The sequence below is a fragment of the Anabas testudineus genome, chromosome 8 (genome assembly GCF_900324465.2).
Source record: "Anabas testudineus chromosome 8, fAnaTes1.2, whole genome shotgun sequence".
Lineage (NCBI taxonomy): Eukaryota > Metazoa > Chordata > Actinopteri > Anabantiformes > Anabantidae > Anabas > Anabas testudineus.
The window spans coordinates 16976710-16991354 of NC_046617.1; the positions used below are offsets into that span (position 1 = coordinate 16976710).

Genomic DNA, 14645 nt, shown 5'->3' on the forward strand with positions numbered 1-14645 from the left:
AAACCTGGTTTGTGTGTGACTCAAAGAAGATACACACCAAATTCCCAGTTTCATGTACAGTGGATTAGTCTAATCCTCCTTTCGAAGAAAACCATACTTACACAGAGTCACAGAGTGCACTGAAACTGATAATGCATTCACTGTCTAGTGTAGCCTGTGTAGAATAAGGAGCAGCAGCATCCAGGTTGGTCATGCAATATGTATTATCATAACACCAAATAAAAGTGATACCGGTCATTCATTTGGTGATAGTTTGCCTTTCTGCTCAGAGTTTACACCAATAATACCACTCTAATAGTCTGCATAAAAAAAGTACAGCTTCCTAACCTTTGTTTAATCATTAAAAACCCAGAGGGTTAAGGTTGGGAGGCTAGAGATTAGCACCAGCTAACATAATTTCTTCACTATATGCAGCAGTTTGAAGTCTCTGTGGGTTTTTCTATGGAGGAAAACGCATGAGATGAAATGTCATCAGTGAGTTTCATAGATGCTGGTAAAGCAACATCTCCAGGTGTATCTAGGTGTTACTTATGCAGAAGTTACTGTACATTTGCGTTTCCCCTCATCCATTGAAGGCCGACCTCCAGTCTGAGAGTAGACTCAGTCGTGCAGCAGACTACCTGTTGCATGTGGCCATGGAGCGAGTGGGTTCACCCTCCGCTGTGGCTGTTGCTGAGAAGCAAGTAGCACTGTAGGTGAATCCACTTTCTCCATGGCCACAGACAGCCCCAGGCTACTCTCAGAATAGAAGTCACTCTTCCTTTATGGACCAGAGGTAACGCAAATGTACTGCAAAGTAATACAAAAGTATTGTGAGGGAACAAAGGTAATGGAAAAGTATTTCAAGGGAACACAGACGTTTGACCGTCGGGGGCTCCATATCTGTCAGCTTAAGGGTTAGGGTAGAGCACTAGATCCCAAAGCTTGAGAGTAGAGATTCGGGAGAACGTGAAAGGTGCGATTCCCTTCACTGCAATCTGAACCAGCACGGATGGATTACAGAACAGGTTTACCAGCCTCAGGCCCAGGAGCCTGAGAGGTCAGATGGCTGCTGGGCTCAGACACGTGAAAACTAACATTCATTGTTTGGAAGGTTGCAGAGCTCAGTAACAAAAACACACACAAATGTGCCCAGAGGTCTGTTTTCTTCCGTTTCATCCAGGCTAACGCCTCATATCTAATGTTGCTTAACCTGAACCTAACCTGTTACCTCTGCCCTCTCACAAGCCTTGGGAACTAACTTTCACTCAACTCTACACCACAGATGTGAGGGCAGTACCAACATTCTCGCATCACACTTGAATAAAAAAAGAATAAGGGTGTTTCCCACTTTGTCGAACTATTACACTTAACACCCACATTTGTTTTAGTAAAATAAAACCACCCAAAATATCTGGGCATGTTTTAGGGAACGTGTGGGGACAGTAAACTAGTTGGAGTCCAGACAAGATGAGCTGGGACGACAGCATTATCTTTAGAAAGCATCCTAATTTGTTGTAATTTAGCAGTTTCATGACATTTGTGAGAGTATGTGTCACTTTTTCAGAAAGCGTCTTATGCATTTCATTTCTAATCTGAGGTAGCAACCTTCACTACAGTACCGTCCAACCCTTTTCCTCATACCCAACCAGAACTCCAACGCTAAAACCAAATCTTACCATAAGGCTTTGTGATCTTTTTTGGGGATTTTTTTTCTTCTCCTAGGTCTAGACAAATGTAACCACACACACATCAACACATACACAATGTTGAGTCATACTAAAAATAATGCAACCTGATTCAAGTAAAGCCTAGTTTGAAGATATAATTATCTCAGCTTGAGGAAGAAGCTAAGCAGGGCTAGACCACACACACACACACACACACACACACACAATCACACCACAGTGGAACATGAGTCAGTGATCTCCATTTACAAGCTGATTGTAATTTATTTTTATAGGTTTTATCAATTTGCACCTTTTGAAACTACACGTACAAACTGAGATCAGAGTTTTAAACCTGAAGTGGGTCTGTGCTCATATAAGTGAATCATATGTGGCAGTTTCATTCATGGCTTCTCATACTTCAGGACATTCCAAACTATTTTGAGAAGTGAAAGGTGAAGTGAGGTGTTTTGTGAGTGTGTGAGCTTATCAGCTGATTTCTGAGGAATCCTCTGCTGGGAGTTTTCTGTATGTTTAAACACACGCTGGATAAACATGTACATAAAAAAAGCATTCATTGGGTTTACACATCAACAAACAAAAGTGAGAAAAGAAAATGCCTTGCCAGGGTGAACAATGCAGGTTGCACTTGACAAAGCCAGGGATGGTGCATGTTGCTAATCATGGATATTACTTGGAATTAGCATTTGCAAACACGAACCATTCAGATTTAATCACTGATCACTGAGAGCTGTGCATGAAAAGCAAGAGATCTTCACATCTTTTCAAAATCTCTACACTCAAAACGTCAATTTAACACTGTGACTGTGGTTTGGCACAGAGAAAACACAGACACACTCTAAACCATTTCAGTATCGATGCAGTACCAGGAACCCATTCACATACTTACGCACACACAACCAGACTTCCCTGAAGAGAGGAACCGCGATAAAAGCAACACGTACCGACCACAAGATGACTGAGGGCTCCTGCAGCAGCCGCAGGAACACAACGCAAAGGTAGAAAGTGTAAAGGCAACGTCATGATCTTAGCTGTCAGGCACACACAAAGAGTTCAAATCTAGGCGTGCATAATTTTCATGTCAAAAAACACTTTCAAACTCAAGTTTACACCTGGATGTAGAGCTGAAATGTAGGAAGTAACACATTTTTCTTCACAGAAACGTTCTTCGCTGTAGTTTGAAGGTCACCATGTGGGTGTTTGCTCACCTCAAGCAGTGTAGCAGTATAAACAGATTATAAATGAAGTATAACTTCATATATTTCTTTATAAAACACCAAACAATGTTGGCCTTACAAATCTCCTGAAAATCATTCTGCATATTTAAGTAGCCTCAAAAATCGGTCACCTTGGCTATGAACCATAATGAGTGGAAGCCCACACACAGTGTGAGTAATACAGTACTCAAGGGGGTGTAAGAAGCTCTTTTCTAATATTTCTTGTGTTTTTTTTTTGCTCATCACTGAGGAGAACCTCATCTGCTGTTTCAAACTGAGCAAGATTCTGTCAAGAAAGGAAAACACACACACACACACACGAGTAGGAATAGGCAGCATCCACCAGTGAAATCAAAACCGCAAGGCTCACTCAACAGTTTCACTGTTAAGTAGAATAATTTATTGCAGTTCTTTATTTATTCCTCTGTTTTTGTTCATTAACAATAACTACAGGTTTAAAAGCCAAAAGCATTTACAGAGCATACAAATGTATTACACACACGCACCCCCCCCTACACACACACACTACAACCACATACTTTACAATGCAAGCTTGTTGTGGCATGTTTTGGTAGAGGTTACCAGTGGTTAGAGACAACCACCATCTTGTCTTCCAACATGGTGGTGTGTACCTCCAAACCATCAGCACCACCAGCTTGAAAAATAGTGTCAAGCATCTTCAGCGTCATCATCACTATCATTCCTCTGCTATTTACAGTAGCAAGATGGAAATACCAAGAGAAAGACTCAGAAAAGAGAGTATTGCTCTATATTTCTCATTTACAAACATGTTAAAAAACAACAATGACTGAGCATTAAGACTTCAGTTGTGTGAGAATGGCACAGAAAAGAAGAGCGTGAGCTGGAAAGCAAAGGCAGTAAAGGATAAAAGGAATTTAAAATGGTGAGGAGAAGGTGTGTGTGTGTGCTGAGTTGCAAATTAAGTCACAAACTAAGATTAAAATGCACTGATCCCATTCAAACTGATCAAACAACACTGCTGTTAGGGGAGATAAACTGTCCTTTACATTCACGTCTCCCAACATCGGTTAGCTCTTAAGATTATTGCAGTAGTAAAGTGTTCTGTGGGGAGGGGTCTTAAATACTATTCACACTTAATGTCTGACATTTGCTTGGTGGAAATAACATAATTGTTTCTTCTACGTTTCTTTCCTGAAATATCTTTAAATGAAAAGAAAAAAAAAAAAAACAGATCTCAGCGTTGTTTAGAAAACTACACCAGTCAGTGAACACACGCTAGACACACTTGTCTATTTAAACCCAGATACTGTACACACTTGGAAACTGAGCTCAGGATCCAGTGGATACATTCAGTCCAGTGTTTTTGAGGCAAGGCCCCTACCCCGGCTGTCATTGGGCGAGAGGCGAGATATACCCTGGACAGGTTCCATTTAATCACTTAAATTTTTTTTTTATTATTTAATTTATGTTATGCGACAGAAGTGATCATTACCTGTGGAAAATTAAGAACTAAAGCAAATGTGGTACACAGACACCAAACTACTGACAGTTCTAGGTGGCAGTAACTGGATATGATGATGTAATGGTTAAAAGGCAAGTTCCCATGGCTGCGTGTACTGTGTGTACTGTGTTTTTGTGTGTGTAGCATCGTAGTTATCATTACCACCACCAAACAAGTAGTGGTGAACTGCAAACATAAGACATAATAACATAATGGATCTTTTAAAACCTGACAAGGGGATTAACAGCAGTAGCATGTGGCCTGTTTGTGTATTTGACAAAAAATTGCTCAGAATGAGTAAAAAACATTGCTGGTTGCGCGCATTGACACACACGCGCTAGAAACACCTGCATACACATGACTGGATACACTCCAGTGCACAGAAATCTAAATGTGCTTTGAGCCTTCAATGAGTTTGAACAGCTTCTGTCTCCTCCTCTGCTCTCAGAGTCTTTCTTCATGTGCAAATACAAATGTTGTGGTGCCTCCAAAGTCTCCACTATCCAAATCACACATTACCTACAGATTTCAACACATACCAATCACACTCCTCTGGCCTCTGTGGTTTAGAGACAGGTTTAAGTGCATGAGCATGAATGTGTGTGTGTGATGCTTAATCCAGTTCAGGTGAGTCTGGTGTTTTAATGTTTCTCTCAGCATCTTCTGTCTTGTCCACAGATTCTGTAGCTGCCAAGTTGTCTCTTTCTTGCATCTCTGTACCAGACAGCAGGTCTTCACCTTCTGGCTGCTTCATTGTGTCTTCACTTTCTGGCTCATCTCCTCCCTCTGCTTCCTCGGGTGCCTCATCAGGGGGGGTGATCAACTCCGTTGTTGTGTTTTCTTCTTTTACTGTTGCATCTGTCTCTGTCTCATCCATTGTTGACCCCTCCTCCTCTAGCAGCTCCTCATCTCTTAGCTCTTCCTTCTCACCTTCCTCCTCCTCCTCTGCGATAGAGGTTTCTAGTCTCTGGAGGGAGTGTGTCATAGGAATATAGCTGGCGCATGGGTGGAGGTGTGGGGAGTCGGCGGGGGGCAGCAGTGTGAGCGATTCCACACTGAGAGCATCTGCGTTGTTGTCTGTGAGGAGGGAGATGGTGGGCTGGGAGGCAGGAGTAAGGCTCGGGGCCAAGACTGGGGTAGAGGGAGTAGAGGAAACTAGTGTTACTTCTCCACCTCCTCCATCACCTTCTACACTTGAGGACGAGGGTGGGGTGTGCTCCAAAAAGGTACCATCATCTAGGGGAGAGGAGGAAGAGAGGCAGCTGAACGAAGTGTAAGACACATTTTTAAGGATTCCCTGCTGGGATAAAAGTGTAACGTGCAGCAAGAAAACATATTGTTGTATGAAAATGATGAGAAGTAAGTTATAAAATACCGTCTTCAAAACAGGGATGGTGAAATGAGCCAATATTTCCAAAATACAGCAGAGAATTTAACTTCTGAGAATCATTTGTTGGGAGACAAACTTTACAACTTTCATGATAAATTCAATAACAAAGAAAAAACAAACTAAACTAAATTAAACAGAAAAAACCTCTTTGGACAGACACAGGCTGAGGCTGGCTAATAAAGCACACTATGTTCACCAAGTACCTGCTTTTCTTTTGTTTGTAAGGTGAAGAATAAGCCCAGGTTAACTTTGTATCGCTGGCCAATAAAAGTGGACAAAAGCGGTACTGGGTGCAAACATTTCACAAGAGCAGAAGCAACAGCACTGCCACTAAAAATGTACAATTACACATAGTTTGTGTCGAGTGAACTAAAACATAAACTCTAGCATTAAAACTACTACCCAGGCATACTTACATTGTTTTTAAGTTAAGGGTGCAGTATGAACATAGACAAAAGGACATGGTTTTACAGCAATCATTATCAGATCTACAAAACCATGTGTAGTATACAGATTACTGTTCAGTGTTCTTGGGTTTAACAACACTATAATTCACGCTGGGGCCGACATGGTTCAAGCCAGAATGAGCAAATTAAATAATCCCGACCATGTCATGACCAAACACAGCTTAGTGTACATAGGCTCTGAAACATGTTCTATAACAACGAAGTATTGACGTATTAAGGTGCACCTCTGTAACCAGTTCAACATCCACAGAAAAAACACCATACGCAGATACCTAGTACATGACCCTGTGAGAACACAGGGTTACGTATGTGTTTTGTATTACATCGTTTATACCAACTGCTCAACTGACAACGCTGCAACTGTGGTTTTCTGTAGTCACACCCAATATTACATGTGTGTGTGAAGGAGGTACCTGTGCCAACAACTGTTCAGATATACCACGTTAATACGGTCATTTAACAGCACATCAAAATTGTCTTTTTTTTTTTTACTTGTGATATTTTACTTTTACAAAATGAATAATTTACATTTTATATTTTATCATTTGTGTAATATAATCTACTGCCTGTTCGCCTTCGAGCTTGCATGTACAGTATGTTGTATGCAGGGACTGTAGATACTATGTGTGTGTACGCTACCTGTGGGGCTCTGAGCTGATATAGTGCTTGCAGTAACAGAGTCACATCTTCCCGTGCTGCCACTCCCACTAGAGGGAGGTGAAGGGGAGGAGAGGGGTGAGGGACTGTGCTGAGACACACAGTGGGCCACTGCAAAACCTGGTGATAGTGTAAAAAACCAAACACAGACACACACGCTCAATTCTGAGATATTGAATTAGCTTATTGAAATTATTCAACATTTTATGTTACTAGAACTTTAGAAACAGGTGTATCAGGTGGAAAACTAGCAAAATAAAAACATATAAATAACTCCCACAAAAGGTGTAGGTCTCACTATTTTCAAAGGGCTGAAATGGATTTCTGAACTTTCACATTTGAAAGTCACTTTGAGGGAAGCAACTTTCCCTGCAAACAAAGAGTATGCAGAAGAAGTGCAACTGATAATCAGTATAACCCAGTGAAAGAGATTTAGCAGACACGGCAAATGTTGTGAACCCATTAGAAAACACTAACATTTTAAAATTTAAAAAATTAAAGAAAGGCCAGAGATGTTTTTCCTCCTGGCTACATGTCGAAATGTTGGTTGGACAAGACACCACAACCCCGTAGAAGCACCGTTACGCATTTTCTGGCAAGTGTCCAACCACAAGAAAGTGTATCATGATTATTAAACGTCTATGACAGACTTACTGTTAGACGTCTGCTCTCAAGATCAAATCACAAACCCAATCCACTGCTCATAGTATCACGTATCATGTTGGTTTGAAGATAACGTAAACTTTCTGAATTAGTCTTCTCGAAGAGTCAACAAGTAAAGTGTTGATGCAGTTACAATTATATGATGTACTATTTCTCCTAAGGTATCCAGTGTTTGTTATGCTACTGTTTTACCATGTTTAAGTGGTTATTCAAACCTGGTGTTCTGTTATTATACTAGTGTTTAGATTTAAAGCCAAGTGAGAAGCATAAAATATGTGTTACTTTTCCTTTGAAATCATTTATAGGCTAAAGCTGTGTGTGTAAGCGCTGAAGCCTGGTTATGTGTATGTTACCTGGTACTTTATCGACAGAGGCAAAGACTGATCTATTTGCTGTGGGGTCGTTGGGGGCCCTTCTCGACTGCTCGTAGAACCGGAAAGGTAGGCCGCTGGGTGAAGCGTTTGCTGTTTGACCAAAACCCAAAACATCTGACGCACTGGGCTGAACTGGCAGATCCAACAGAGCTGCATACAGAGAATGCAAAGGCAAATAAATTATCTACTTTGGGATTTAAATGTCAAATTACACACTGGTGTCTACCTCATCTCACATTAAGGACTAAATTCCAACATATAAAGGGAAATGTACAAAAAGTGGCAAGAATTTCACGATTTTCTGCATTATTGTGTCGTATACTGTGATCTGATCTTCATCTAAGTCAGCAATAACCCTTGTCATATTCTTTGGACGTCACGTTAGGCTTTATTCAAGTCGTCCCATAGCATCTCTATTGCCTTGACGTTTGGACTCTGACTTGGCTACTCCAAAAGGTGGAAACCAAAGTAACTCCATTTGAAGATTGTAACTTTAGACTGGTGACTTTCAAAAAGTCTTTGACATCCCGTTGTAGCCCCTTCCAGGCTCATATAAATTAACAATTCTTGATTGTACATCCTCTGAAAGCTTCTTTTGGCAAAGCATGGTTCACATGAGCGTATTCTTCTTGTGCAGAGCAAACTCAAAAAGTTAGAGTCCGCATACTCAAAATAACCGTCTCCCAGGTATGCTAATGCCTGACTCCAATTAGCTTTTTAGAGGTCATTTTTCATTCATAAGGGTTCACATACTTTTTCCACTATGAAGTTTTAATGGTTGTTACTTTAGGAACATTATATTTGTCAATACTTGACTTAGGTGAAGATCAGATCACCAAAAGTTTTTTTTTTTGTTTGTTTTATGACCGACCAGGAAACATTTTTGTGCATGTGACTGCGTTGCCAATGAGTTTTTGTTTGCACTGGAAGAGCTCAGGCTCCTTGATTGGTAAGATTCCAGGTCTCTGTTATGACTTGTGTATTTTCTATAAAAATAAAAATGAGAAATTCACACCACCGAGAAGAGAAGTGGCTGATGGGTAAATGGGTAAATCCATCAGAATTCACAGTGCAAGGAACTGTTCTGTGTGACTGTACATACAGGAGACCTGTCACTTGGCCAGTGGATGACATTTCAGGTTTTGGAAAAGGCATTTTAAAACACATTACAAAGAGCTGAACAGTAAAGAAAGATGTAATTTTCAGATCTCTACATTAATCGTGGTTAAAAATGAGAATTGTACTGAATGTTCATGTTCAAAATAGAGGAAGGCATTTTTTAAGATAAGCTGATAAGAGAAGAAATTCTGATTCTGGGAAATACTGCTACTATGAAGAGATTAACTTTCACTTCTCGTGAAAAGCAGGTTATTTATTTTAGTAGCAGTACAGACTTGCTAAAAGTAGACTGTGGATGTACATTAGTAATGACCTGAAATTATTTTTTAATGTTATATTTTCACTGTATACTTCTGTTTTATTGAGTACTGTATAATCTCACTCTTTACTTTCAGTTTAATGAATCAAAACAGTATTCTTTCTATGTTGACTCTGGAACACTTCCAAACTGATTGAGCAAGATCAGCCACTGGGAAAGGACAGAAGAGTAGAATTCTATTTTGCAACCTGCTATCCTTTGCATCTTCATGCGTCGGGCTTGGATGCGACCTTTAGCCAGCCTCTGCTTAGCAATTATGCAGCGGATGTGGTCTGCAAAGATGAAGTTGGCCTGAAGGATGGGCATGGGTTTGGCGTGTGGATTTGAGCTGGGCTTATGGATGACTATGTTCAACGCTCTGCTGTCGTCCTCTACGCCCGACACCTGCATGTCCTGTTTAAAGAGGGAGAGACAAAGAGACGAAAAACAAAAAAGATAGAGGGTTAGTTTGAAAAGCAAGAGATGAAGAAGGGAAAGAAAAGAGTGAAATAGAGAATGAGAAGTGGTGCCAAAACAAGGAAGAAATGTTTTGAATTAGCCCCTAATCTATTTTTTGTCAAATGCTCGCGTCCAACATTACTCATACATTTCCAAAACCTGTACAACCAACCACACTCTACTGATATGTCTGAATGAAAAACCAGGAGGAACTGCAACTGATGACCATTTCAGTAAATGCATCAACACTACACTACAGCAAACCCAGCACAGCTTCCCCACATGTTCACAGTTCTGGACTGTAGAATAAAATCCACATTAGATATAATCATCATCAGGATTCTGATCATCAACAGGTGGTTTTGACAAAACAAAGCCTAGAATGAACTGAACAATTAGGCTGCTCTAAAATTTCAAATAACGGCAGTGATGTTGTGAGGCTGTAAAGACATTTTGATAAAGGTAGAAGCTAAAGGATAAAAGCTATTTGCTAATGTTGAACAGTCTGTTCAAACTGAAAAAATACAGAATATTGTATTATAGAAAATGGTCCAGACAGCTATAAATGCAATGCTCCTATCAATATCAGACTGTCAGTGAAAAAGTGGCATGAAACATTTTTGCTAGATTAGTTTCACAAGACCTTGCTGTATATATTATATTATATATTATTCAGAATTTTGGAAATTCCTTAGAAAAGTTAAACAATATCCCTTCAATTTATCTGATCACAGTGACATTGCAGAATGCACAAGTAACCTATCATTAACACCATAACTAAACGTGTTAAACTTGTCAAAATACCCACTGACAGTAAGACGTCACTGTACTGTATTTTCACTTGTGATACAAACAGTTCTCCAGTGAAACCTATCTGGAAAAACCCAGGTGACAACAAATTACCATCTGTAGGATGTACTGTAGCAAAGAAGAGAAAATGAGTTGACAAATTTGGCAGTTCAAATTAAGAAACCCACGAACGGTGGAATAATGGAGCTGGACACTATTTTCTTTTACAAATACAAGTTACAAATACATAATATATCGAGTTAGTAATGGTGAACAACATAAATTGGTGAGAGAAACAGATATAAAACAGAGCATATGTGTAAAACTGAAAAACAAAAGCTACACAAAACCACAATTTAATTTAATTTAACTCTTTAGCCCAAAGATACCAACACAGACTCACCACTTTAACTTACCTGCAAGAGGCCGGCAAACTTGACCACACCCCATCCAAGACGTTTGGTCTCTGGTTCAACTAGACTCATTTGGTAGACATCTACAGCGAGGAACCTCTGGGCCTGGCCGCCATCTTTACTGACCACCATACAGGCTATTAGGTCACTGTTATCTTAAATAATAAAAAAAAAAGATATAGTAAATGTGCTGCTGTGCAGTTCAGGTCAACATGTCTTTAAATGGCTGCCCCAGATCTATTAATAACAATTTAAAACAAATGTTGTCTGCTTTAAGTGAGAGTTTCTTCCTTTTAACCTGCTTTAACCCAACATTTGGGGAATATGAACCTTTGGTCATGAAAAGGATAATCATCTTGCAAGAATAGGCAAATATTCCACTTCCTGAACTAAGACATCAGTATCCTCAGTTTCTAAATGGTTAAAAATTCTAATGAAAAGAAAAGGCAATGCAACAGAGGTAAACATGCCTATGTTACTTTCAGTTATTTTCAGTGAAGCCGAAATCAAACGAAAAACACTAAAACGTTGTTAATGTAAGACAATAAGACACACTCACTCACACATACATCATCACTTCAGTTTACTACTAAACTTACTGTGAAACTAACACGAAATATGGACCTTAAGATGACCTGGTTTGACACCAGTTGTTTCAGTTTGTATATTACCCACCCATGCTGGCTCTGCATTTAAAGTAGTAACACCACACTGACGTACAACCTCTGATGAATTTCTCTTTATCGAGTACAGTCTTAAACGTGTTGCTTCCTCTTTATTATTTATGGTTTTTGCTTCCTTGATTTCTATTCTTAAGTAATCTGAGCAATTTGTCTTTTAAAGAGTATATGACTAATGCTAAACATCTGAAACTGTCTGGATTTATATTCTAGGGTACGCTTTTTTTTGTTTACACGTATTAGTATTTTTGCACTGTCTGGCACTGAGGATTATTTCAACGTCAGACAGCTGCTGATGCACAAACAGTAGCTTGTATATGACTTTCTTTCTAACCAGTGGCAAAAGATCAATGGGGGCTGCCAGGAACTGGCATTAACACACTGAAACAGCGACATGTGAAAAGTACCTGCAGCTGAAGAAATGGTTCCTGATCTAGTGTGGTACGAAACAGACGCATAAAGCCAACTGGCCAGAGAAATTAGGGGAAGTTTTCTTGATTGAATCCCCAGACCAGCTGGGGAAAAAACCATCCCACCCCCAGCTTCTACTTAACATCTGACAACAGAAGGCCAATGGTGGATAAACTTGCCTGGTCAAAAGGCTTCAAAATGAGTAAGACAACACTTTGACTCAGTCCGTAGCTTTTTAGGAATCACTGAAGGAGTGAGTTTCAACCGCTAAACTTGTTCCATTATCACTGTCCCCTGGCAAAATACAGGGGAACACCTTTCTATACAAGAAGTGGTTTTGTGAGGTAAAAGAGATTAGTCAAGTGCTTTTTTTTAGATTCCCCCACCACACAGAATGAAGTTAAAAAAAGAGAGAAAGAAGTATTTCTCTGGGCAACCAAATAAGGCAAAAATACATAGTTTCAGCATATTTATTTCATTAAGCATATTGATATGTCAAGCTCAGTGCCAATGCTATTAACTACCTAGGTCTATCAGAGTTCTACAGAAATTTGGCTGGCTGACAATGTCGTGAAAGTAAGAACCGCAAACAAGAAAACATAAGTAGTTCAGAGTAAAGGCAGACAGGAATGAAGTCAGCAGCTGTGAGCCTCAACTGTCTGAATGTATTCAACACTCCCTCAACCTGCAAATATTCCCTCGAGCTATCAAGTGTTCTAAGTCAACCTGCCAGATTGCACAAACGTTACTAGACAATGAAGTGACTGTTCTCCCTGATGTGAGAAACAAAACAAAGTCCCAAGCCCCATACTGTATAGCTTGTACATTCTCAAGACAGACAACTAAGAATGGATGGCATTACAGAAACTTAACATTAGCTATTTATAACTCAAACACACACAGTCACATATATAAAGAAGGAACTAATATTTTATAGCCACTGTAAAATTAATATTACAATTAATCCTACTACAATTGATTAGATTGGACATAAGGCCAACTGTCATTTGACACAACATTCAATTACAGACAGCAAATGCTATGTGATTCAACTGTTTCTACAGAGGGAGGGGAGGTGGTGGCAGCCTAATGGTCAGAAAAAGATTGTTTGTGGGTGGAAGGTGAGATGTTTAAATGCCCCAGCCCATGAGGAAAAACCCTCCCTTTCCAGACAATTACTCTGTAAGAGTTTGTTCTTAGTCAACCAGCTTACTTCAGAGAAAGTGACAGTAACTTAGTTCAACTAGAATTACTGCACTGTGCTTGGTTGCTCTGCAAACTAGTGATGTGGTAATGTGATGACAATCCTTACAGGTGTTTCTTAGACAGCGCATTGACAAGAATGGAACTTATGAAGTCATAGTGACCATGATCTTTGACCACCAAAATCTACTCAGTTCATCCTTGACCCTGAGTGACAATTTGTGACAAACAAGAATTTCAATGAGGTGACTGTGACCTTGACCTCTGACCTTTTGCCACCAAAAGCTAAGAGTCCAAGTTGACATATTTTGAGAAATTCCCTTCAAGCATTCCTAAGATATCAGCTCCAGTCAGTTGCGTTAGATGTATTTGTATTGGACCAAATTACAATAAAAGTCATCTAAACACAATTTACATATTAACTTTAAGAATTACTGTGTGACATAACTTCCAAATTCCTGGAAGTTATGTCACATCTGCGGTACCTATCGTCACCAAATCTGCCGCATACTCTTTAGATTGGCATTTGGAATGAAACAGTCACAGTTTCAACCAACAGATCAGATTTGAAAGTGAAGCTGAAGGGAGACATTTGGTTTCAATCTGTATTTTTTTTTTTTTTTTTTTAAACAGAGATCCACCCCCTTTTCAAAACAGGGAAATTAAGAAAACATGACAATTTCATGAATGAATTAAATTATTTCAATTAAATTCAAATAAAGTTTGAGCTTGTCAGTCTAATGATAAACATCACAAATAGAATTAATACTATTCTAGTGGAGAACAAACAGTACCTGCTGTGTCATGGATACGCTCCACTCAACAAGTCTCTTATCAGTTTTAATCATTAATTGTTCAGCAAATGTGTTTCCAAAAAGTACCGAAATCGCAGTTCAGTCGTCATAGATGATATGATAACTCTTAAAAGGCTATGACTACCTGAATTTTCACAGAAGGTACAGTCATCACTGGTAAGTAAACAACCGAGTGGAATTTACAATAAACTATTTTCTTCACGTATAATTCTAAGAACTGATCTTAAAAACAATTACCACATCCAAAAAAAAAAAGAATCTTGTTAAATCTGTAAAAAGTGCAATTTTATTTCATTTTCATTTTGCATAGGAAAGAAAACAAATCCTATGATAGAGGAAAAAAGACTTTCCTTGCTTACATCATAAGATTCACCTAATACATACTGTATCACTTTCGGCTTTGGGGAATTTGTGGTTACTTTCTTTCTGAGATGTTCTGTGAATTTAAATAAACTAAATAAAAAACTAAGAGAAAAGGCTCATTTCAAATAAATGAGGTGGGCTTCCTGCTTACTCTCCAAGACGCCACTCTCAAACTGA

At 39.3% G+C, this 14645-nt stretch overlaps 1 protein-coding gene across 5 annotated transcripts in view; it reads right to left on the reverse strand.

Annotated features, from left to right (window-relative positions):
• Positions 1 to 3279: 3279 nt before the first annotated feature.
• clec16a (C-type lectin domain containing 16A) overlaps positions 3280 to 14645 on the reverse strand; it is a 36632-nt gene continuing 25266 nt past the window's right edge. For all 5 annotated transcript variants that reach the window (XM_026355051.1, XM_026355060.1, XM_026355042.1 and 2 more), the window contains 5 exons: positions 11000 to 11151; positions 9545 to 9749; positions 7898 to 8068; positions 6864 to 7001; positions 3280 to 5603 (listed from right to left, as the gene is read on the reverse strand). In XM_026355051.1, the coding sequence (XP_026210836.1) occupies positions 4981 to 5603; positions 6864 to 7001; positions 7898 to 8068; positions 9545 to 9749; positions 11000 to 11151 (1289 nt within the window). In that variant the 3' untranslated portion in view covers positions 3280 to 4980. The remainder of the gene's footprint in view (positions 5604 to 6863; positions 7002 to 7897; positions 8069 to 9544; positions 9750 to 10999; positions 11152 to 14645) is intronic.